This window comes from Phoca vitulina, unplaced genomic scaffold (genome assembly GCF_004348235.1).
Source record: "Phoca vitulina isolate PV1807 unplaced genomic scaffold, GSC_HSeal_1.0 scaffold100, whole genome shotgun sequence".
NCBI lineage: Eukaryota > Metazoa > Chordata > Mammalia > Carnivora > Phocidae > Phoca > Phoca vitulina.
The window spans coordinates 135,160-159,444 of NW_022589803.1; the positions used below are offsets into that span (position 1 = coordinate 135,160).

General features: G+C 45.5%; 2 protein-coding genes across 2 annotated transcripts in view; one reads left to right on the forward strand and one right to left on the reverse strand.

Moving 5' to 3' along the window:
• LOC116627718 (sodium/glucose cotransporter 1-like) overlaps nt 1-18,398 on the forward strand; it is a 60,181-nt gene extending 41,783 nt beyond the window's left edge. The window contains 6 exon segments of the mRNA XM_032397602.1: nt 500-607; nt 2,082-2,232; nt 9,847-10,015; nt 12,848-13,063; nt 15,573-15,672; nt 18,025-18,398. Of these exon segments, the coding sequence (XP_032253493.1) occupies nt 500-607; nt 2,082-2,232; nt 9,847-10,015; nt 12,848-13,063; nt 15,573-15,672; nt 18,025-18,398 (1,118 nt within the window).
• Nucleotides 18,399-22,840: 4,442 nt separating this feature from the next.
• The window catches only part of RSPH14 (radial spoke head 14 homolog), a 76,903-nt gene continuing 75,458 nt past the window's right edge, over nt 22,841-24,285 (reverse strand). Inside the window, exon 7 of the mRNA XM_032397576.1 lies at nt 22,841-23,079. Coding sequence (XP_032253467.1) covers nt 22,841-23,079 — 239 coding nt within the window. The remainder of the gene's footprint in view (nt 23,080-24,285) is intronic.

Here is a 24,285-nt window from a genome sequence, read left to right on the forward strand (position 1 = left end):
CATCTAGGTTGATTTGTCGTTTTGGGTTTTTTTTCTCAGATGGTAACTTTATATCCCTAATTTAAGCTCCTGAAGGACATATCACATTCACTCCCTTTACATCCCTTTGTCCAGAATTTCTTCCCAAATACTCTGAAGTAACACCCCTATGAAGGCTAAGCAAGTAAGGTTATGGGTTGCTCACACATTAATAGGGGATGAATAATCTGTCTGCTTTCCTGATACCCAGTGGCGGTCCCTGAAAGGCTTGTCTAGGTCACATTGACATGCTTGGGATCAAGCAGTAAATTGGTAGAAGCACTGATTCATCTGGCTCCTAGGCACCTAACTCCCAGCCCCAAGCTCTTGAGGAGTGTGTAGGATCATGAATTGGAGCAGTCACCAGTAGATCAAGAATCTGACATCCACACAGGATTGCCTACTTTGCTTTCCTTTCCCTCCACTCAGATTTTAGAGCTCTAAGGCTGACACATTGGTATGACTGTGATCTCTCTTACAGATAAAGTGGCATGTGTTGTACCTTCAATATGTGAGAAGTACTGTGGCATCAGAACTGGGTGCAGCTCCATCGCCTACCCAGTGCTAGTGGTAGAGCTGCTGCCTGAAGGTAAGAGATGGACCCCCCACGATCTGTGTCCCCATTGGAGCCTGTGCCCTCAGTCTTTAAGTGGATGGTTAGGAGCAAAGGAGCTGAGGGTGGCTTATCTACCAGGCAGCTCATCTTTCTGGGTAGAAATGTTGGCTGTGCAGTAGGGGGGATATCAGTGATGTAAAGGGAGTCTCGCTTGCCCTAAGGGAAGGAGCCGGGCCTCCTCCCTCTTCATTTCTCACACACTCACACAAGGTGCACATGCTCTCACACAGCCTGTGCCCACGATTTGCATTGTTCACTTCCCCGGCTTAGCTCGTGCCTTTGCGCATTCATTCCACAGGAGGGCTCCACTCTGTGCTAGACATGGTCCTAAGCCATGAGAATGCATTGATGAGCAAGACGTAGCCCCGCTCTCACAGAGCTCATGTCCAGTGGCGGCCTAGAGAGATGGGTAGCTCACCACCAGGGAGATGGCTTTCACTGCAGATCGACAGTGAGCCCATGCATTCATCTCAGCTGTTTCCCCAAATCCCAGAGAAAAGGCCAAACAAATAGTATCATTTTTTTTAATCCCGCATTAACTCTGAAGATCAATAGGAGCTCTAGAGATCAAAGTTGAGACATCTCCATAAAAATCCAGTAGAGATGGGAATCTGACCCAAGGAAATCCCCACGGTTCAGAAAGGAAGTTGTCCACGTTCTGCAGCTAAGCCTGTCCTCGAGCACCCTGGACTTTGAGTGAGGGTAGGCTGCAGGGCACCTGAAAGGAAGTAGATGCAAGGACACCAGCCTTTGCCTGGCCAAGTAGCCCACCAAATACAGTGGGGGGTCTTGCTGCTGTGGGCCTCCAGCTCGGGCCCCAGTTACCCTCTACCCTTAGGCTCAACCATCAATACATAGAAATCTCTCTGTGGAGCAAAGTCTCTGCAGTATGGCAGCCTTTCAGGTGAAAACACTAGATTGTTATGTTTATAGTTCACACTTCGCGAGTGCTTGCTCTCTGTTAAGCATTATGTTAACCCATCTGCTTAATTTATCTTAATCTTAATAACAGCCCTGTGTGGGAGGTACCTTTATGCCCACTTTACAGATGAGGACCTGAGGCACAAGGAGTCACATCCCTTGCCTCCATTCCAAACCTTCTCTGAACCTCTGACTTCTCGTGTGTACAAGTGGGGGCAGCAATGGTGCCCATCTCACAGGGCTGTAGGGAGGATCCTACAGGCTAATGCCTAAGGAAATAATCTGGCACAAAGTAACCACTCAAGAGATATCAGCTCTCCTTATTACATAAAGACACAGCAGGAAACTAGCAAGTCTCATCAAGAAGCAAGGACAAATGTAATGCTTTAATCTATCTTAGATGGAATGCCACTCCAAATAAAATATGAATGTTTTGTAGTATGTAGAAAAGTGCCTTAGGAGGCCTAAGGCATCTCCTGGCATAGCCAGAGAGCTGGAGGTCCAGAAAATGTCCCTTCTCTTCCAGACATACGAGGCTTGATGCTGTCCGCACTGTGGGCCTCTCTCACGTCCTCCTTGACTTCTATTTTCAACTGTGCCAGAGCCCTGTTCACAACGGACATCTATAACCAGATTTGGCCTATGGCCACTGAACAGGAGCTCATGGTAACAGGAAGGTGAAGGACTCCTCTAACCGCACTAGTTACTGCTGTCAATGAAAACAATGCCCACCAGAAGGGATTATGTGAAAAATTTAGGCTATCATACTGTATGTAGAATTATCTTGTTTAAATACGGTATGGTTGTACTTTTTTCCCACAGTTCTGCAATGAAGATGTGTTGTTTTTATAATCACAAAGAAACATGTTTCCATTTGGGAAAAAAATAAGTAATAATCACAATGATTTAAAAAATGCTAGCATTTTTTAATATACCCCCCAAAATAGTCCTGTGGGGAAATTTACATAATTATCTCATTGTCTCATTTAGTCCTCATGACAACCTTTAAAGGTAAGTTTCACTGTTCTTATTCTCATTGTACCAATGTGGGGGAAGTTGCTCAGAGGAGGAAATTGGTCTACCTGAGATCACATAGTAGAAGTAGGAGAACGTGTCCATGTCAGGGCCATGCTGTTAACCATGATGCCACATGGCACCATGCTAGCATGGAGTGGGGGTGTATATGTATAAAACATGGTTCCTGGCTTTATTCCGTAGGGTTTCACATTGGCTGCCCACAGACCACATCTGGCACACACACATTTAACTTGGCCTACATTATATCTGAGATACTTCTTTTATCTCACATCAGGGTGCATATTGTTCATTTATTTAATCTGTCTAACCCCTGCATTTGAGTTTGTTTTTACATGTGATTAGCACTCCATAGTTTAAAATCACTTTTCTGAGAAATTTTAAGAAACAGATACCAATTTTATTTAAATTGTTATAACATGGGGAGAAAAAAAGAAGACTTAAATTCATTTTATGAGACTCAAGAAATGTATGCAGGCAAGCCTAACAAAAATAGCACCAAAAATTACAACTAAAGATTAATCTCACTTTTATATACCAATGCAAAAATTGTAAATAAGATATTAGACACAGATCTAACAATAAATTAGAAGAATGTTAAAAGAATGATATCACATTACCAATTGGGACTTTCTTCCAGAAATACAAGATTGTTCAATATTAGGAAATGTAGTAATATAACTCACCATATTAATAATCAAAAGAGTAAAATCATGTGTATCTATTCCCAGATGATGAAAAAGTATTTGGTAAAATAGGTAACTTTCAACATGATAAAACATGTCTAGATCACCCTAAAACCCAATATCATGCCTAATGAAGGAACTAGAAAGGAAGAGGCAAGAATGCCCTCCCTTACCACTATGTTTATACTAATAATATGTATACGAAAATCAACAGGTGAAGTTAGCTGACTAAGACTTTAAAATAACCATGACTGGGTGCCTGGGTGGCTCAGTTGGTTAAGCGACTGCCTTCGGCTCAGGTCATGATCCCAGAATCCCGGGATTGAGTCCCACGTCAGGCTCCCTGCTCAGCAGGGAGTCTGCTTCTCCCTCTGACCCTACCCCCTCTTGGGCTCTCTCTCTCACTCTCTCTCTCTCTCAAATAAATAAATAAAATATTTTTAAAAAATAAATAAAAATAAATAAAATAACCATGACTAACATATACAAGAAAATAGAGGGGAAAGTGTACAAAACAGATGAAAAACTTGAGAATTTTGCCAGATAATTAAAATTTATAAAAATGAACAGGTTTTTCTAGAGTTGAAAAGTAAATAATCTGAAATTAAGAACTCAATGGATGGGTTAACAACTGATTGGATATAGCAGACGACATGATTAATGGATTGGCACTGGATCGAATGACAATATCAAAACCGAAACACACACACAGAAAGAAGATATATGTGGAATGCAATCAGAATAATAATATATACGACATTGGAATCACAGAAAGAGAGGAACAGTTTGGGTAGAAGCAATTTTGAAAAGATAATGGCCAAGAATTTTCCAAAACTGATGGATAGTTATTCAGAGATTCAACAAGTTCCACAAATTATGAGTAGGATAAGTAAAAAGGAAACCATACCTGAACTACATTATAGTGAAACTGCTGAAAATTGAAAATAAAGAGAAAATCTGTAGAGCAGTGAGAGGAAAATAAATCACACTACCTTCAAGAGAGCACTGAAGAGACTGATAGCAGAATTTCCAACAGAAACTATAAAAGCCAGAAGACAATGGAATGACACATTCAAGTGCTAGGGGGAAGAAAACCTGCCGATGTAGAATCCAATACCCATCAAAAATATTCTCCAAAATGAAAATGAAGTAATATATTTTCAGATAAACACAAGTTGTGAGAATTTATTACATTAGATTTTCAGTGTAAGAAATACCAAAGGGAGTTCTTCCAGCTGAAGGAAGATAATCCAGATAAAAGAATTGAACTTCAGAGAAAAATGAAGAGCACCAGAAAGAGTAAATATGTGGGAAATATAAATGCATATTAGCTGTTGAAAACATCAAAAGGAAAAAAAATGTCTATGGAATTTATAACATATGGAAGCAAAATGTAGTAATAAGAATAGCAGAGAAAATGAGCAGAGGCTAAATGGAACTTAAATATTCTCAGGTTCTAGAATTATTTGGGATGTGGTAAAAAATAAAACTTGTACCAGACTATGATATAACAAGGGTGCATGTAATCTAATCTCTAGACTGAGCAATAAAAGAATAGTTCAAAAATGTTTAACTGACAACTTGTTTAAAGAAAAATATGAAATAACTCATAAAATATTTGATTAGCCCTCAAGAAATCAAAAGGATTAAAAGAATAAAAGAACATAAAAGGTAGGTCAAATTAAAAAAAAACAAATAAGAAGATGGCATATATAAACCCAATTATATCAGTAATTTCATGAAAAGTAAGTAGACTAAACACCTGAGTTAAAATGTTGAGATTATCAGACTATTAAAAAAAAAAAAAAAACTATATCCTGCTTAGAAGAGACACCTTTTCTCCAGTTTTATTGAGATATAATTGACATATAATATTGTATTAAGTTTAAGCTGTATAACATAATACTTTGGTATATACATATATTGTGAAATGATCACCACAATACGTTTAGTTAATATGCATCACCACACATAGTTACAAACTTTTTTCTGGTGATGAGAATTTTTTAAATCCACCGTCTTAGCAACTTCCAAATATACAATATAGTGTTGCTAACTATAATCACCATTCTGTACATTACATCCCCAGAAGTTATTTTTCTTAAAATTGGAAGCTTGTACCTTTTAACCTCCTTTATCCATATCCTCTCCACCTCTGCAGTGTCCAATCTGCTGTCTGTTTCTAGGAGTTTGTTTTTTTTTTATTCCACATATAAGTGAGATCATACAGTATTTGTCTTCCTCTGTCTGATTGATTTTACTTAGCATAACGCCCTCAAGGTCCATCCACGTTTCTTTCTTTTTTGTGGTTGAATAATATTCCACTGTATATACATATCACAGTTTATTTATCCAGACATCCGCCAATGGACACTTAGATTGTTTCCATGGTTTGGCTATTGTAAATAATGCTGCAGTGAGCCTGGGGGTACAAATATCTTTTCATACCAGTGATTCTGTTTCCTTTGCATATATACCCAAAGGCAGTATTGCTATATTATATGGTAATTCTATTTGTAATTTTTTGAGGAACCTCCATACTGTTTGGCAGAATGACTGCAACAATTTACATTCCCACCAACAGTATATCCTGTTCCTCTACATTCTCATCAGTACTCAATATTTGTTATCTCTTGCCTTTTTGGTAATAGCTATCAAGTATGAGATGATAGCCCCCTGTGGTATTGATTTGCATTTCCCTGACGATTAGTGAGGTTGAGCACTGTTTCATGTACCTATGGGCCATTTGAATAACTTCTGTGGAAAAATGTCTATTCAAATCTTTGCCCAGTTTTTAATTGGATTATTTGGTATTTTGTTTTGTTTTGCTCTTAAGTTGTATATTAGTTCCTTATATATTTTGGATATAAACCCCTTATCAGACGTATGGTTTGCAAATGTTTTCTCCCATTCTGTGGTTGCCTTTTGATTTTGTTGTTTCTTTTGTTGCACAGAAGCTTTTTAGTTTGATGTAATCCCACTTGTTTATTTTTGCTTTTGTTGCTTGAGACTTTGGAGACATATCCAAAAACCCATTGCCAAGACCCACATCAAAGAGCTTATCCCCTATGTTTTCTTCTAAGAGTTTTATGGTTTCAGGTCTCGTATTTAAGTCTTTAATCCATTTTGAGTTAATTTTTGTGAGTGGTGTAAGATAGGAGTCTAGTTTCATTCTTTTGCATGTGAATATCCTATTTTCCCAGGACCGTTTATTGAAGAGACTGTCTTTTCTTCATTGAGTATTCTTGGCTCCTTTGTCTGATATTAGTTAACCATATATGCATAGGTTTATTTCTGGGCTTTAAATTCTGTTCTATTGGTTTATGCATCTGTTTTTATGCCAGTGCCAAACTGTTTTGATTACTATAGCTTTGTGATAGAGTTTGAAATCAAAAAATGTGATACCTCCAGCTTTGTTCTTCTTTCTTAGGACTGCTTTGGCTACTTAGGGTCTTTTGTCATTCCAAACAAATTTTAGGATTTTTTTTTTTAGATTTTATTTATTTATTTATTTATTTATTTATTTGAGAGAGAGAAACAGCATGAGAGGGGAGAGGGTCAGAGGGAGAAGCAGGCTCCCCGCTGAGCTGGGAGCCTGACATGGGACTCGATCCCAGGACTCTGGGATCATGACCTGAGCCGAAGGCAGCCGCTTAACCAACTGAGCCACCCAGGTGCCCTAGGATTATTTATTCTAAGTCTGAAAAATGCCATTGGAATCTTGATAAGGAGTGCATTGAATCCATAAATGGCTTTGGGTAGTATAGACATTTTCACAATATTGATTTGTCTAGTCCATGAACACAAGATATCCTTCTGTTTATTTGTGTCTTTTTCAATTTCTTTCATCAATGCCTTACAGTTTTCTGTGTAGAAATCTTTCACCTTCTTCCTTAAATTTATTCCTAAGTATTTTATTGTTTTTGATGCTATTGTAAATGGGATTATTTTCTTTATTTCTTTTTCAGGTAACTTACTGTTAGTGTATAGAAACACTACTGATTTTTTTCACTACTGTATGTTGATTTTGTATCCTGAAACTTCATTGAAGAGAGACATCTTTAAAATAAGATTGAGGAAAGCATAAAGAAAACATGGTAAAATACATACCATGCCAATAGAAACATAGATGCAGAAATTTTAAACAAAATATTAGCAGGTCCAGCAACATATAAAAAGAAAAATACACCTTGACCATCTGGGGCTTATTCCAGGAATGCAAGAATAGATTTTTTTTATTCAAAAGTCATCAATGTACTTGACTACATTAACTGAAAGCAGGAGAAAATCATATAGTCGTGCAATAGATGAATTTAGAATTTAGAATGTTTAATACCTATTTATTTTTTTAAATCTTAGAAAATTTAAAAGAATTTCTTTACACTGGCTTTTAAATATATATACATATTTAAAAACTTATAGCATGTGTCATACTTAATGTTTACATTTTCCCCTGAGATTGGGAACTAGACACATATGTCCACTATAAGTGCTTTTATTCAACATTGTGCTGGAGGTGCTATTCTGCACAAAAAGGTACAAAAAGGAGACAAATGGCATGAGGATAGAAATAAAATTATCATAAAAGACTTTATAGACAAATCATCAATATGATTGGAAATAGTTTTTAATATTCCATTTTAATTTCTTTTGGTTGCTCTAGGCATTATAATAGGCATGATTAACCTATCTTTGTCTACTTAGAGTTAATACTGTATCATTTTATGTAAAACATAAATACCTTAGAACAGTATTATTTTCCCCTTCCATCTTTTGTGTTATGGCTGTCATCTACTTTATACCTATGTGCGAATAAACCCCATAATACAGTGATAGCAATATAATTTTTGCTGTAAGAAGTCAATTGCCTTTATTTTATTTTTTTTTTTTAAGATTTTATTTATTTGACAGGGAGAGACACAGCGAGAGAGGGAACACAAGCAGGGGGAGTGGGAGAGGGAGAAGCAGGCTTCCCGCAGAGCAGGGAGCCTGATGTGGGGCTCGATCCCAGGACCCTGGGATCATGACCTGAGCTAAAGGCAGATGCTTAAAGACCAAGCCACCCAGGCGCCCCAGAAGTCAATTGCCCTTAAAATAAATTTATATATATATGTAGCATTTTATATTTACCCATATATTTTATTTTTTGGTGCTCATCATTCCAACTTTTAGGTTCGAGTTTCCAATATGTGTCATTTCCCCTCACTCTGAAGAATTTTCTTCAGCATGTCTTATAATGCAGGTCTGCTGGTGACAGATTCTCTCCGTTTTTGGTTATTGGAAAATGTTTTTATTTTGCCTTTATTTTTTTGAAGGATATTTTTGCTGGGTATAGAATTCTGGGTTGACAGTATTTTTTCCTACCATGTTAAAGATGCTCTTTCATTCTCTCTTCTGTCCTCTTATTTCTTTTTTTTTTTTTTAACTCAGTGAGATTCAAACTCCCAATTTCTGTCTCTCCCACTGTAGGCAGCCACTGAAGTCTTTGCTCAACTTTTTCTACCTTCCAACAGTTGCTTGTTGGTAGATTATTTGGAGATTTTCCCACACATGCATAGTTCAGGGATCAGCCAAGGGCATAAGGGAAGTTCATGTACAGATTGGATCTCCTTGCTCTGTGGCTCCCTCCTTTCTAGAATTTTTCCCCCAACATTTTCAACCACTCTGAATACTCAACCTCCATCTTCTGACACCTCAGCCTAGTAAGAGTGAGGCTCTCTGCCTAACTTCTAGTCACCCACATCATGCAGACGAGGGAGGGCCCTCAGAAGAAAAGCCGGGTAATGTAGATAGCACCCAGTATGATTTTATTCTTTTCAAGGATTAAAACCTCTCCTATTTCTGCCTGCTTTTGGCTCCCTTCAGTGTTGTTGCTTTATATTTGGCCCTCAATTTATCATTGTTATCTGTAGGAGGGTTAGTCCCTGGCAAAATATCCCATCATTACTAAGGTGGGAATTCACATCCTATGTTTTCTTTGACCATCAAGGAATAGTTTATAGCTTAGAGTCATTCACTCTACATAATAATTTTTAAGCCCTGTTGACACAGAACTAAGATTTATTCATCTTTGGGATGACATTTGATCCAGTGTAATTTTATATATGAACACATATTTTTAAATCTTTTACTGAGAAAAAGCAATGAACATTTGGAGCCTCTACTCAGTTTTGTAAAATTTTCAGCAAAATTTAAATAAGTTTCTGAACTTGTTGAAATCTTCAAAATCATGTGCTGTACTAATCGGTCTAAAAGTTCTTAAAATGTGTTACCCTCAAGAAATTAATATTTTTCCATGTAATTTTAAGCATGACTGCCCAAACACACCCTCCAAATGTGAAAATCTATCCATGATCCAGTAACATGCAAATGGACACTTGGTTTTATTTATTCAGAAGTTAAAGGATTTTTATCTGCAGCCCTATGTGGCTGTCTCCTCTGTCCAACTTATGAATGGGCATCTGAATTTAACCTAAGGAATAATTGAGCTAATAGCATGGCTTGTAATATTTTATTGGCGGGGGGGGGGGAGCTCATCAAATTTCTATTGACTATTGGTTTAATTTACAGGTTTTTTGTTATAATATTACTTGCTGTCATCATCATCTGGGTCCCTTTTATACAAACAGAATACAGTGAGCGACTGTTTGAATATACACATGCAGTTATGAGTTACCTGACCCCACCCATTGCTGCCATCTTCGGGCTTGCCGTATTTTGCAAGAGAGTCACTGAACAGGTAAGTAGGTGTTGGCATGCCCACTGCATGACACAGTGTGAGGGCTTGCCTTCACATCATAGTTGTCTTTGCAAGAGCTGCCCTAGAAGGGTCTCTTGTGCTTCAAGAGTTCACACCATTGTATCATTTGCTTTCTGCCCCTCCTGGGCAGATTTGGTCTGAGCTCCCTCATGCATGCGGGGAAAAGGCAAGCTCTGATTTGTTTTCCTCCCTTTGAAATGTAATCCACTCAACTATGCCATAGATGATGCAGTGTGCATGCTCTTCCCTCACACATATCTGGGTGTAAGAAAATATTATTCTGTTGCCTCTGTACGTGGATGTGTCATACTCAGAGATTTCATACTCACAAGGAGACGTACAGTCATGAATTCCTTTTGCCTTTCCTGCAGTGAAGACCATCTCTCCAACCACACTTAATACTAAAGATCCCAGAGCACCTGGGTGGCTCAGTCAGTTAAGCGTCTGCCTTTGGCTTGGGTCATGATCTCGGTTTCCTGGGATGGAGCCCCGTGTTGGGCTCCCTGCTCAGTGGGGAATCTGCTTGAGATTCTCTCTCTCCCTCTGCCCCTCCCACCCCACTCGTGCTTTCTGCTCTGTATGTCTCTCAAATAAATAAATGAATGAATAAATAAATATTTTTTAAAAACAAACTAAAGATCCCAATTAATGATTCAATCATTTTATCCATAAGACTTTTTTTTTTAGAGAGAGGGAGGTGTATGGGGAGGGGGCACAGAGAGAGGGAGAGAGAGAATCTTAATCAGGCTCCATACTCAGTGCAGTGGCCTACATGGGGTTCAGTCTCACAATCCTAAGATCATGACCTGAGCCGAAATCAAGAGTTGGACACTTAACCAACTGAGCCACCCAGGTGCCCCTCTCTGTAAGACTTTGAAAGCATAATTTGCCAGAATATTTTCATTTGTTATTTGAATCATATCTTAACTTGTTTCCCCAAACAGCACTGAGTAACTGGGCCTTGTACAAGTTCCTGAGCACAGTGTATGAGGTGCTGTGTGATTTGTCCCCTGCCTAACTCTTGGCCCTTGCCCTCTCCATGCACAGGCCCTGGGCCCCAGCCATTCCTAACCATTTGCAGTGTTAATTGCCTTACTGCCCTGTGCCTTCTCTGGCCTCCCTTCACTTGCATAGACTGTTCACTTTGCCAAGAATATCTTTTTCCCCTTCCACCTGGCTGGTGCTTCCTATAGGCCCATCTCAGGTATCCAGTCCTCTAGACCAACCTGCTAGTGCTGCCTGCTCTGCTCAGGTCACCAAGACTCAATTTAGCACCAAGAATGTGGGAGGAGGGTGGCTGGGCTCTGCAGATGCCAAAGCTGCTTCCCTCTGCTCTGCTGGGAAGGGCAGGGGCAAGAGAGGCAGGCTGTCATGAGACTCTGCTTCCCATCAATGATATCAACATTAAGGTATTGGAGCCTACTGCCAAGGAGACCTGGGGATCTGGTCAGTGATTCCCTGCTACCCCTGGTCCAAGGTTACAAGGACATTGCAGGTACCCTCTTTGACCTAGAGAGTTTCTCTAGGCCCTCTCTCCCACTCTGCTTCAGATTGCATGCTCATCTGGCTTCTGCTGCCCATCTGTTTCTAAATCTTCCCGTTCTGCACATCTCCTTCAATAAATGGTTCCTGTGGATCATCCACATGACTTTTGGTTTCAGGTCTTTCTCCAAGATGCTTGCCCATATACCATATCTTCTGTCTCCTCTGACATCCATCCACATCTAAGTCAGGCTCCAGACACAGCTCCAGAGCCAAGGTGAAGTTCTTACTCTTTAAGAGTGGACAGTCTGGTTGGAGGAGACAGATGATATCCAATAAGCAGATAAAGATTTCTGATAGTGATGCAGTGTTGTTTAAAAGGTAAAAAAGGGTTGTGGAGGGTGTCAAGGCAGGCTCTGGGGGCAGGTTATATACAAGGACCTTAGCCAAGGTAGTAGAAGACTTCTAAGAAAATGACCTTGAATCTGAACTCTGCAGGATGATCCAGAAGTACCAAGATCTAGGCAGAGACCCAAGCAGAGAGAAGGGCAAGCACAAAGGCCTGAGCCAAGAGAAAAATGGGCAGATTCAACATGCAGGAGGAAGGTTGCACACAGGCTGAAGTGGAATGACCAAGGAGAGAGTGGCAGAGCCAGATGAGGTCAACTGAGGGGCAGGATTGAGATTTGACTCTGATGGTGGGCCATGAGAAGCCATTGGAGAGTTTAAGCAGAGGCATGGCATTCTCTAATGCATGCTTTGAAGAGCTCACTCTGGCTTCTGTGGAGACAGTGGGCAAGCAGGAGGCCAGGTGGGAAGGCCACCTATGTGAGAGAAAATGGCGGTTCAGGTGGTAGCCATAGGGTAGTGGGATGCTGACACACATTGGAGGCAGAGCCAACAGGATTTGCTGATGGGTTGGTGGAAGGGCAAGATGGAAGGAAGGAGGGGAGGGATGACTCCTGGGGTTTCAACCTGAGCAATCAGGGAGATAGAGGTGTCACCCACAGCCATGGGGAAGACTGGGGTCCTTTTGGACATATGACATTTGAGATACCTATTTATTATCTTACATAAAAGTGTTTCTAATGTTTCTTAAGTTCTCTGATTGACCTAAGAGAGAGTGCAGGTGTCTCAGGTCTTTGTTCAGCACAAGAAGGTATGGCCTCCTCACTGGTGCTTACATTCTGCTTCCTTCCACAAGGTATTTAAAGCCTTTGTTGTGACGAGTTTAACTTCAGAACTCAACTAGTGGGGAGGTGAGGCTGAAGGTTTGTCTCACCGCCCATCTCCCTCCAGGTGACTCTCTTGGGGCTCCTCCTTTGGCAGGGTGCCTTCTGGGGGCTGACTGGAGGACTTCTGATTGGCTTCTCTTGAATGTTGTCTGAGTTTGCCTATGGACCCTGGAGCTGTGAGGCAAACAGCAAGTGCCCCCTGATCATCTGCAGCGTGCACTACCTCTACTTTGGGGTAATTCTCTTCATAATCAGTCTTTTCACCATCCTGGGGATCTCCCTATTCACAGACCCAATTCCGGATAAACATGTAAGTGCTGCCCTGAGGGTGTTCTGGGACCAACCTTCAGTCCTAGCATCCCGGGGAGCAGTAACTTGGCTCCGCTTGTTTTAGAGAGAGTGATTGAATTCCTGCATTCTTTTTGAAAGTGGGAGGGCTTGGGGCTGGGAGTGGGGGATGGGTCAGAAATAGGCAAATAACAGAGGAAGGGCCCTGCCTCAAAAACAAAACTAAACTGAAAAGCTTTTCAACAATCCACCATTTGGGTATTCACTTAGAATGAGAAGTTTGGCTTTTAAAATGCAAATTTTCCTTAGAAGTGTTAAGTTCCCTAACCTCAGTATGAATTAATGTAATCAGGGCAGTCCCAGCTGCCACCTACCCTCAGGGAATTAAGCCAGCAGGAGGGGGAGGGGACAGGAATATTGGCAGCTGTGGCCGGCTCAGGGCTGGGTGACTCTCAGCCTTCTCCTGGCGCGGCCATTCCCCCCTCCCAGGAGGCAGGGATCAGTCACCCCAGTTGGAATACAGGAAGTCTGGGCTCAGAGAAATTAAGTCACTTGTCCAAGGTACCAAGTGGCAGGCCTGGGCCCCAACCTGGCTCCACTACATCACCTCCATCAGCATGGCCAGCAGGCTTCGCACTACAGGGACTTGGCCAAGTCAGAAAGCCCCATAGCGTCCGAAGTTTAGGGGCAAGCTCAGAAGGGAGATGGGTCTGTGAGACCTACGTGCCTATCTTGCAGCTTTTCCTGGTGTCTAGGTAAAAGCCATAAACTTGGAAGACTGCCTCCAGATCCCCCCCCCCCCCCCACAACCTTGGGCTTTCCCTCTGGCGACGCTTCCTGCTCCGTAGTTGCTGTTTGATTCATTCCTCTCCTGTGCACAGAGCCCAGTTGGAAAAGGGATGGAGCACATGGGGAGGACAGCCAGGATTGTCTGGGATGTGCACGCCCACTGCATCAGTGACAGCAGGGAGACTTCCCTGCTCCCAGCACCTTGAGAAACTGGCAGTGGGTGGTGAACTTGATTTCCTGTTGCTTGGGGTCTTAATTGTTTAGCTTGTCTTCGTTCTTTTTCTGCTGTTCTCTTCCTCTCAACTTTTTGGTTGTGCCCACTTCTCAGGCAGCCAAGTACTTGTTGAGTGTTTCCCACCTGCCTCCCAGTATGCCAGGCGCTCTGGAGAACACAAAGCAGCTGCCAGTAGGAGAGGGAGAGATGAACAGGGAAATTGGAGCTTCTGGATCGGTGTCGGCGGGCCAGGCCCTCTGCTCACCACCTACCAGAGGAGGCAGAACAGCAGGGACAGCACACTAAGCCAGGCTCTTCCAGTGCACCCAGCACCTCTTCCATAGGGACCGATAGCGTTGTTGGGAAGGCAAATGCATACATATGGCATCATCAGGAAGCAATTAAAGGCTCTGTCATTAGCACAACAGAATTTTAGTTCTGACATTTTAGTCTGAGAGGTGGGGCTCCAGCAGGTCTTGAAGTGGGCTGGCTGGGGAGGGGCCAGCCCAGCCCATTCGCATCCCAGCCATATGTTGGGGGTGGGGGTGCTCGGATTCAACTATAATGAGGCTAGTATAATGGATCAAAATCTATTCCAGGATAGGTTTGGTGGAAATGTTCACTTGTTGACCCTTAAAAAACAAGCAACAACAGGGCGCCTGGGTGGCTCAGTTGGTTAAGCGACTGCCTTCGGCTCAGGTCATGATCCTGGAGTCCCTGGATTGAGTCCCGCGTCGGGCTCCCTGCTCGGCAGGGAGTCTGCTTCTCCCTCTGACCCTCCCCCCTCTCATGTGCTCTCTCTCATTCTCTCTCTCTCAAATAAATAAATAAAATCTTTAAAAAAAAAAAAAAGAAAAGAAACAAGCAACAACAATTGGCTGGATTTTGTTACTTCCCAAAGTTTCCATATGTGTTTTCAGAACGGGAACAAAATTACAGAGCAGAATGGAAGGGAGCTCCCTACTGCATCTGCAAATGCCTTGTTGAGTTTGAGCAACTCAGCTCAGTGGGGGGGCCGGGTAAACCAGGTAAAGCCTCTTCTGGCCTGGGTTAGTGCTCAACTCTGACAGCTAGGAGGGGATTCTGGAAGGAAAGCGGCTCCCCAGTCTGCCCTGTCCACTCCTCTGGTCAGAGGGCCTCCTCCTCCACCAGAAGAAGCAGACCAGGGGGGATGGGCAGCCGCTCCCACCCTGAAGGGCACGGTTCCTGGACACTCAGGACTGGAAGGCGCCCTGAGCACATTGCCTCCCACCCCTTACTATACGCTGAAGGACACTGAGGCCCAGGCAAGTTGCATCACCCTGTGCCAAAGCCACGCAAGCACATGGTACCAGAGCCAGAACTGAAATCCAGGGTTCCCAAGTGCCATGCTTTTCCCCACCCCACGTTCCTTCTGGCTCTTGTTGAAATTGAACCACCAGGACTGGTCTCCGTCCTTGGAGACCCTGGTGCCCAGCTGCTGGCCGTGGCTGGGTCCAGTCTGTGCGACAGGGCCCTGGGTGGTGATGTGCCCCTGCTCTTGCCACAGCTCCACTGGCTCTGTTGGAGTTTACGAGACAGCCAACAGGAAAGGGTAGATCTGGATGAAGAAATACAAGTGAAGAAACACACGACCCAAGAACAGCCAGGTGAGAAGGAAGATCCAAACCCTGCAGGGGATCCTGTTTAGAGTGTTCTAGGTGTGTGTGGCCTGTGCTGCCTCCCTGGCACCCCTGCCCCACAGTCTCCCCTCCCAGAAATGCTCTTCCAGGCAGAGGCCCCCTCTGGGGTGCCTGTGAGGTTGAGAGGTCTCTGGATATCTGTGTGCAGCCTTCTGGGCTGGGGAGAAGCAGCAGATGCAGTGAGACACCCTTAGAGGGGCAGGGTAGAGGGAGGAGACAAGGGGTCTGGCTTGGGGCTTGGGAACGGGCACAAAGTAAAAGGCACTCCAGGAGATGAGGAGGACCCAGCAGAGGGAAGACAAACACTGATGGGCAAAGAAAGATGAGGCCTTAGGACTGGCCACTGGATTAGCCACACAGAGATGATGCTGTACCTCAACAAGAGCAATCTGGGGGAGGAGAGGGAGAGAGGGCTCCGAGGAAAGAAGTCTGAGGACAGTAAGATTTGAGTCCCAACAAGCAGAGGGAGAATGTTCCTGGGAGGGGCTCCAGAAGGCCTAGAGGAAGGTTTTCAGCAGATGGGGTCAGAAAGGGAGTGTTGGGGCCACGGGGGTGGGGGGAGGGTGACCTGAGCTTCTTGCAACCCTGACGCAAACAGGGATAAAGGCCTAATGAGATTAGTCCTGAGTCTCAGGCAGAGAGTGCCTGGGGAGGCTGTGAGTTTAGGGGAGGAGGCAACAATCCAGGGACGCCCTCCACCCCTGCTAGGGAAGTTTAGAGCCCAAGGAGGCCCTGGGCTCCCTCCTGACATCTGCAGAGGAGGCCTTGGGCAGGTGCAGAGCAGGGGAGTAGCCTCTCCCAAGCATGGCAGCCCCACACCCCTGGCAGGTGCAGGGCTCCCTGGGAATTTCTCTTCTCTGAGTGGGGGAAACGAGCCCATGGGGGGCCCACAGTGTGCCAGGGGCTTGTTCTGGGTGCACCTCCCAGTTCATCTTCTCCCTCCACAGTCGTGGGGGGATGATGATGACGAAGATAATGACAGTGGCTAATATTTACTGCCCACCTGGGATGTGCCAGGCAGTGTCAAAATTATACCCCTGCGTGACAGGTACAATTAACATCCCCATTTAGAGATGGGAAAATTGAGGCACTGAACAGTTAACTAACTTGCCCCAGGCTCCACAGATAACCAGGTAGTGGTGGAGCTGGGACTTGAACACAGGCAAGTCTTAACTCTAAAATGTGTGCTCTTGGCCAACAGCCATCCCACCCCCCATCATACAGCCTGTGGGCTGTCGTCAAATCATCAGTTGCCTTTTACATACAGCAGCCTCTTTGGGTTTGGCAGCTGCATGATGATATAACATGGGTGTTCAGAGTGTGACATGCAGGACTTCTCAGCACTGGCAACAGAGATCTGTGTCCCTGGCTTTGGGGTCCTCTGGCTGCAGCCATCCCCCCCCCCCCCCCCCATGTAACAGAGGCTTCTCTGTCCCTGGCTGATGGGTTCCGTTATCGCTGGGGCCGCCTCAGCCTTGGGACACAGCTGGCATGGAGGCTGCCCAACAGAATGAGACAGAGAACAGGTCACAGCAAGCACTGCTGGGATGCCCGCTCTCGGACCGAAACTCGCTCATCTTATCAAGGAGGAAACTGTTCCCAGGCTGCGCGGGACCTACTTTGGTGTGCCGGAGCTGGCCGTGGTGCTGACCTGCGCCTGAGCGGGCCCAAGGAGCGGCCCACGGGAGCTGTACCGACGGACCCGGAGCAACATTTAAGCCCCAGAAGGCGTTTTCGCTAATTTGAATGGAAACATTCCTATAATTCCCAGACTTCCCTCCTTTGCCTCCTGGAAAACATCAGTGATTTCCCATTCAAGTGCCCAGAGTGTCTTATTTTGGGCCAGGCTGCTAGACTAATACCTGCCTGAGGGAGACATTCCCTGAGAACTTGCCGAGGACAGCAGTGTCTGATTCCAGAAATCAGGGGATTTCTTCCATCCTCTGGAGAGTAGTGACTGGGGAGGCAGATTCAGAGGAGCAGTCACTCGCTCTAGACATATCCAGCTGTGTTCGGCCATGTGCCTAAGAGAAGGGTGGTCACTCCAGGATCTGCACCCGGTTGAAGGCTCTGCCAGTGGAAGGCAAGCATGACCCCAGGTAGTTCCCACCCCCGCCCCCACTGCATTCCCTGAGCCCCTTATCCCACTCTCCCATGTCTCTGAGGATGGTGGTAGGTATTCTATAGCAGGGACTGAGGACTGATCTTCATTTCGGAGAGTCTTTTGGTCTTTCTGTGGGACTGACCGCTGAGATGCTACACCATAGAAGGTCCTCCTTCTTGTGTCCTCCTGATGTTTGCCTGTTCCCTCTGTTCCAGATGTATTCAAGGAGGCCCAGGGCTGCCTCTGGAAGGCCTGTGATGTGTTCTGTGGACTGGAGCCACAGCCGGGCCCCAAACTGGCCCCAGAAGGGGTAGCCAAGGAGAGTATGGGGCGTGCTGCCATATCTGAAAGGATAGAGTGCATGTTGGAAGGGACAAAGTGTCATGACATGTCTGAAGGGACAGAGCACAGTGCCACATTGGAAGAGACAGAGTGCCATGACACATCTAAAGGGACAGAGTGCAGTGACACCTGGGAATGGACAACGTATGCTGACATGTCAGAGATAACCTTCGGTAGAGAAATTGCCAATGCCAACGCGTTCCTCTTGATATTAACCATAGTCCTGTTGCACATCTACTACTACTAAGGCAGCTGGGGCCCAGGGGCGTCTGGGAAGAGCAGGCAAACCATAGCCTCTCCAGACTCCCTCATCATCCAGTGGAGAAAGTCTTTCCTACCAGGAGACCCATGGATATAGGACCAAGGATTACACTAATGTAAACACTCCCTCAATGTCACAAATCAAGTGCCACCAGCTGCAGGGCATGCGTGCTGAGGGGACAGGGTGAAGTCCATTTGCGACTCCAGAGACTATGCAAATGAGAACATCTGTTCCTTTACGAAATGAGTCATTTTCTCCAAATGGCTCTACTGCATAAACACTGACTTTCACTTTAAATTTAATTTTGGCTTTTTATTTCTAGATATATTTGGGATTTTTGCTTGTGTTTACTTCACTGTAACCATTTCTTCCCTATACCCTACCTCCATTTGCTTTGTTCTCTCCTCCTTTTTAAAGGTATGCCCTGCTGGTGAAGATGCCATGTAATGTAAGCCCCACCCCCACATGGGGTTCCCACCCACAGGTGCTGTGCCCACTGCTGATGACCTCACAGGCCAGCTGGAGCCAAGGCTGCCCATGGGTGGGACTTCAGCTCCTGCCTGGACCAGTGGTGGAGCTGAGGCAGTCTCTGCTCAGTGGAACAGGCCTCCCAACAATTCAGCACTGCCCAGCTACAGTCACACTGTACCCTTGAAGGGCAGGTGGAGAGGAAACCTTCCTCCTTCCTGAGCTCTTCCCAGTGCCTCCCAGTCTACCTGCAATTGGCGTGTTATTGGGCATTGGGCCCAGGAGCTAGACTCCCTTAGCTGTCAGGTATAGGCCACTCCCGGGCTGTATTTCTGCAAGGACTCCCTAAGCTGCTCCTTCCTCTTCCTTCTTCTCAAAAATAAATTGTGTCATTAGAAAAAGTTCCAGGTGCCTTGAAGTGATTTGGCAGAGGCCCATCCAGCATCACAAAAATCACACTCTGAAGGCACACTCACATGCAGGCTCTCCTCCCTAGTTTATCCTTTCAGCTGACATTTTTGAGTGCCCACTATGTGTCAGCCACAGCAAGGAAATAGCTGCTAACAGAGCATAGGCAGCAGACAGTGAAACACTAGCTGTGATGGCCAGCATTTAGTGCAGCCTGCTGTTTTGCTGCCTGGGGTAAGTGCATTATCACATTCAAGCCACAGAACCACCCTTTGTGGAAGTACTAGAGTTAATCACATTTCACAGGGAAGGAGACAGACTTAGCAAGGAAATTGAGTACACTAGGAATGGGCATAGGGCCTGGAACAGCCCTGCCTTACACCAAGGCCACACACTGGCCCACCACGTGGTGTGTATACAGCAGGGGGGCCCACCTAGTCTGAGTCAGGGAAGGCCTCCTATGACCAAGGAAGGAGGACAATTAGCTGGACAACAGAAGGGACAACATGCAGAAAGACATGAAGCAAGAGTGCAAAGCATGTTTGAGGATGCCAAGACATGGCTTATGCATAGGAGAACAGTGGGAGATGGGGAGGGCAAGGTGGGCAGGAGGCTGAATTGCCTTATATACTTTGGGATCCTAAGTCCCTGGGAGCTTCAGTGGGGAAGTGACAGGATCAGATTTGCTGGCTGCTGCTGGAACAATGAAAGGGAAGCAGGAACACCCACCAAGAGCGATCCAGGCAAGTTAGTGGCAGAGAGGAAAAGAGAAGGGAATGGCATCAAGAGAAACCAGTGATTAGAAGTAATAGAATTTGACTGATTAGACTTGTGGAAGGAGAGGCCAGAGTGACTCCCTGGGTTAAGCATGTGGGCAAAGTGTGCACCAGTTCTAAAGACAGGCCACCCTGGAAAAGGAACAGATGTGGGAGGAAAGTTGAGCACCACTTGGGACATGTTGAGTTTCAATTGCATGAAGATACTTACTGCCATCTTGACAATTGTACATCTTCTGATCCATGAATATGGTATGCCTTTCCATTTATTTAGATCTTCTTTCTTTCAACAATGTTTTGTTTTCAGTGCTCAAATTTTGTACTTCTTTTGTTAAATTTATTCCTAGGTATTTTATTCTTTTCAATGCTATTGTAAATGGAGTTGTTTTCTTTGTCAACTTTGCTAAACTTGTTGACTTGTTCTAATAGTTTTTAAGTGTATACCTTGGGATTTTCCATATATAAGATCACATCGTCTGCAAAAAGAGATAGCTTACTTTTTTCTTTCCAATCTGGGTGCCTTTTAGTTCATTTTCTTGCCTAATTGCTTTGGCTAGAACCTTCAGGACAATGTTGAATAGAAGTAGTGAGAGCAGACATTCTTGTCTCGTTCCTGATCTTCAGGGGAACACATCCAGTCTCTCACCATTGAGAATGATGTTAGCTATGACTTTTTGCAGATGTTCCCCTCTATTCCTAGTTTGGATTTTTTGGATTTTTTTTTTTTTAAAGAAATGGATATTGGATTTCATCAAATGCTTTTTCTGCATCTATTAAGATGATCATGTGATTTCTGTCCTTTATTGTATATATATGTTACATTGATTCATTTTCAAATGTTAGACTAACCTTGCATTCCTGGGATAAATTCCAGTTGGTCATGGTGTATAATGTTTTTTTTTTATGTGGCTAGATTTGGTTTGATGATATTTGGTTGAAATTTTATGTCTCTATTCATAAAGGATATTGGTCTATAGTTTTCTTATGATGTCTTTTTCTGGCTTGGGTATCAGCTAATTTGAGGTAAAATTAGCCTCAGAATGAGTTGGGAAGTGTCCCGACCCCTTCTATTTTTCAGAAGAGTTTGTGAAGGATTGGTATTAATTATTGCATGGAGACATTTAAGGGTAGATGTTAAATTGGATAGGAGGGTCCAGAACTCAGGAGAGAGGCTGGGGCTACAGACCCAGATTTGGGGGAGACAAAGCAGTGGGCAGGCCTAGCTAATAAAGGAACCTGGTAGAGGGGGACCCATAGCCAGGCAGGTGAGATTGTGTGGGAAAACAGGAGGAGAGAGGGCCTAGACAGAGCTGTGAGAAACACGAACACTACTGGTCATGTAGAGAAAGAGGGTTTTACAAAGGAGACCAAAGAGAGCACAGCCAGAACCTTGGAAGGAGGCCCAAGACAGCTGCTACAGGAAGGGAACATCCATACCTGGGCCATAGCATGGGTCAAGCACAAAGAGCACAGGGTCTTGGCAGCAAGATGGTCAGTAACCTTGGCCAGTGACCTTGGCCAGAGCCCTTTGGTGAGGCATTAGAGGTGGAACCAGCATGCTGTGGGTTGAGGTGAGATGGGGACATGAGGAAGTAGAGGTCTTCAAGCACCTGTTTTACTGAAGGAGAAAAGGTTTCCGCTTTGGGGGCCTGTTTTGAGAATGAGATTTACCCAAAATTCCAGCTGGACTCAACAGCCAGTCCCCTTGGGCTAATCCTCTAATTCCAGGGACACAAACTTCTCTGATTCTTCTAGAAAAGTGAAGGCCCCAGTCAATGAAAGAACTATAAGAAGGTGCTCACTTGAGGATTCTGGTTCTGCTGATGTTTATTCTGGAAGGACTGGGCATCCCATAAGCCTGGGAGGTTCTGTCCCATAGGAAATATGGCTGCTGGTTGGTGCTATAATGAGAAAAACCTTGTTTTAGGCAGGGAGCCTCAAAAAGCTCCCTTGAAGCTGAGCTCCTCTCCTGCAGCTTCTCCAACAGAAGTCAGAACTGGTTTAAGAACCATCATCCTGCCAGACCAGGCAGGGAAGGCTGGGGTGGTTAAAGGGTCCCAAGCCTCCTACCCTCCGCAGCCTGGCTTCTCCTCCAATGCCTTCAAGCTCTCCATCCTCCTTTGCTAGTTTCATTTGGGGGACGAGAGAAGCAGGTGGAAGCCCAGGTGGAAGGCTGGCCAGAGGGCTGCCCTGGGGCTGGGGTGTGGTTGGCCTCAGGCCAGCTGGGAGCTTACTCTTATGACTTCTTGGTTCTGGCGGGAAGATCCCTGTCCTGGGCACGCATCCCTAGGGGCCTCATACAACTCATACTCCTCCTGAAAGAGCCCACATGGGCTGGCATTTTGACCTTCCCTCCTGTGAGAGGGGGGGCAGAACTGGCTAAGAACAGTGCCCAGCCACACCCAAGGGCCAGGTCACTCAAGTGTCTAAAGCTTGGGTGGTGCTGGATCCAGTTGTGTTCCTTCTCCCAATATAACTCCTGGCCCCTCCTTGTACCTGGAAGGCCCAGCCCTGCTCTCCACCTTCTGAGGGGACTCTTGGCCCCAACAGAGAGCTGGGATGCCACCCTTCCCTCCCTGGGCCTTGGACTTAGCCCATGCTTCCTTGCCTGGCCACCTTGACCCAGTCCTTCAGGGCCAGGTGTTTCCCCTTTGTAGGAGAGAGGGGAGATGTGACCACACTCTAGGAGCATAAAGTGCCATTCAGACCCAAGATAAAGAGATTCAGCCCATTTATTTAGGCAAGCATTTTATCAGTTCTGGGCCAACAAGCAGCTCAGGGTTTCCATTCAATGACTTTGATGGCGATCTGGGCTGCCCGCCGCACTGCCTCACTGGGGTCTTCCTCGAGGGTGCGGAAGATGGGCACCTGAGACTGCAGAAACTTGCGGCCCTCAGGGGCCTCAGCCAGCATGGTGAGGGCCTTGGTGGCATTCAAGCGTGCCTTGGTCAAGGATGAGCACAGCAGGTTCAGGAGGGGGTGGATGGCTTCTATGTCCAGGGCAGCATACTTCCCTGTGGGTCACCAACACCAGGTGTTCCTCAGGGGGCCATCCTGTTCCACCTTCTCTCACCCCAGCCCAACCCTGGCCTCCGGCCTGTGCAGCCTCAGGGGAGGTGCCTCCCCTCTCTCCCGTGCAGGCCCTGGCACCTTCCTCTGCCTCCAGCCTTGGCCTCCTCATTCCTGCCCCTCCAGCCCCTCAGCTGGCTTCTCCCCACCCACCCTGACGCCTGTCCTGCAATCCAGTTCTCTCAAGGCAACAAAAATTAAAATCTAATTGTTCATTTATGTGGCAAGTATTTCTTGAGCACCTACTCTGTGCCAGGCACAAAAACTCACAGAGCTCTTTCCCTCCCAGTACTTATAGTCTAGTGGGGGACACAGACATTAATCTGTAAAGGAGACGCCCCTCCTTAACCTTCAGCACCTTCCTGCTGTCCTGGCCTGCTGAAAGGCCAGGTGGTTGTCCCCTGCCCCCCAGCTTCCTGCCATGCTCAATGAACTCTTCTCTGTGTGCTGGAAGCTGTGCAGTTACCCTCGGCCCTGCTGACTCCCATTGTCCCTTGGGTCAATACCTACGCCCCTCCCAGAGGAGGCTTGGCCCCTGCCCTCTGCCCACTGCATGACATGCTTCTCCTCTAGGTCATCAACCCTCTGCCACTCCCGCCAAACTCTGAGAATCAGAGACCCAGTCAGTCCTCCGTGGAACATCAAGAAAGCACAGGGCACGGGGCTGGTGCAGGCAATTGTGGGCATGTGCAAAGACAGAGAGCTTTCAGAGGTCGTGTGGGATGGCCAACCCCGGCCTCCAGGTGGGGAAACCAACCCGTCGCTCCTATGGCCCGGACTGGATGACTAAGCTGGAAGCCCGACTGGCTAGGGGGGTCCCCAGGTAGGAGAGGTAATCTCATGCTCTTATTTGCTCCCCATACCCACCCCCTGAAAAAAAAAGTAATTTCGATCAAAAAACAACATGGAAGCAAGGGCTCCAGTGTTTGTTTAGGCGTTAGGATAACCAAATCAAGGATGGCAAACTACATAATTCATCCCAGAATCGAGGCTTACAAGGGGCCTCGGTTGGAGACAGGAACTCCAGGCCCAGGGAATAGCCTGGCAGGAAGGGACAGAGGTCCTAATGGGAGTGACCAGGGAGGGCCACAGGTAGGTGACCCACTGTGGCCAGGAAGAGGAGGGAGGGTGGAGCCTTGGCCCAAACTTGA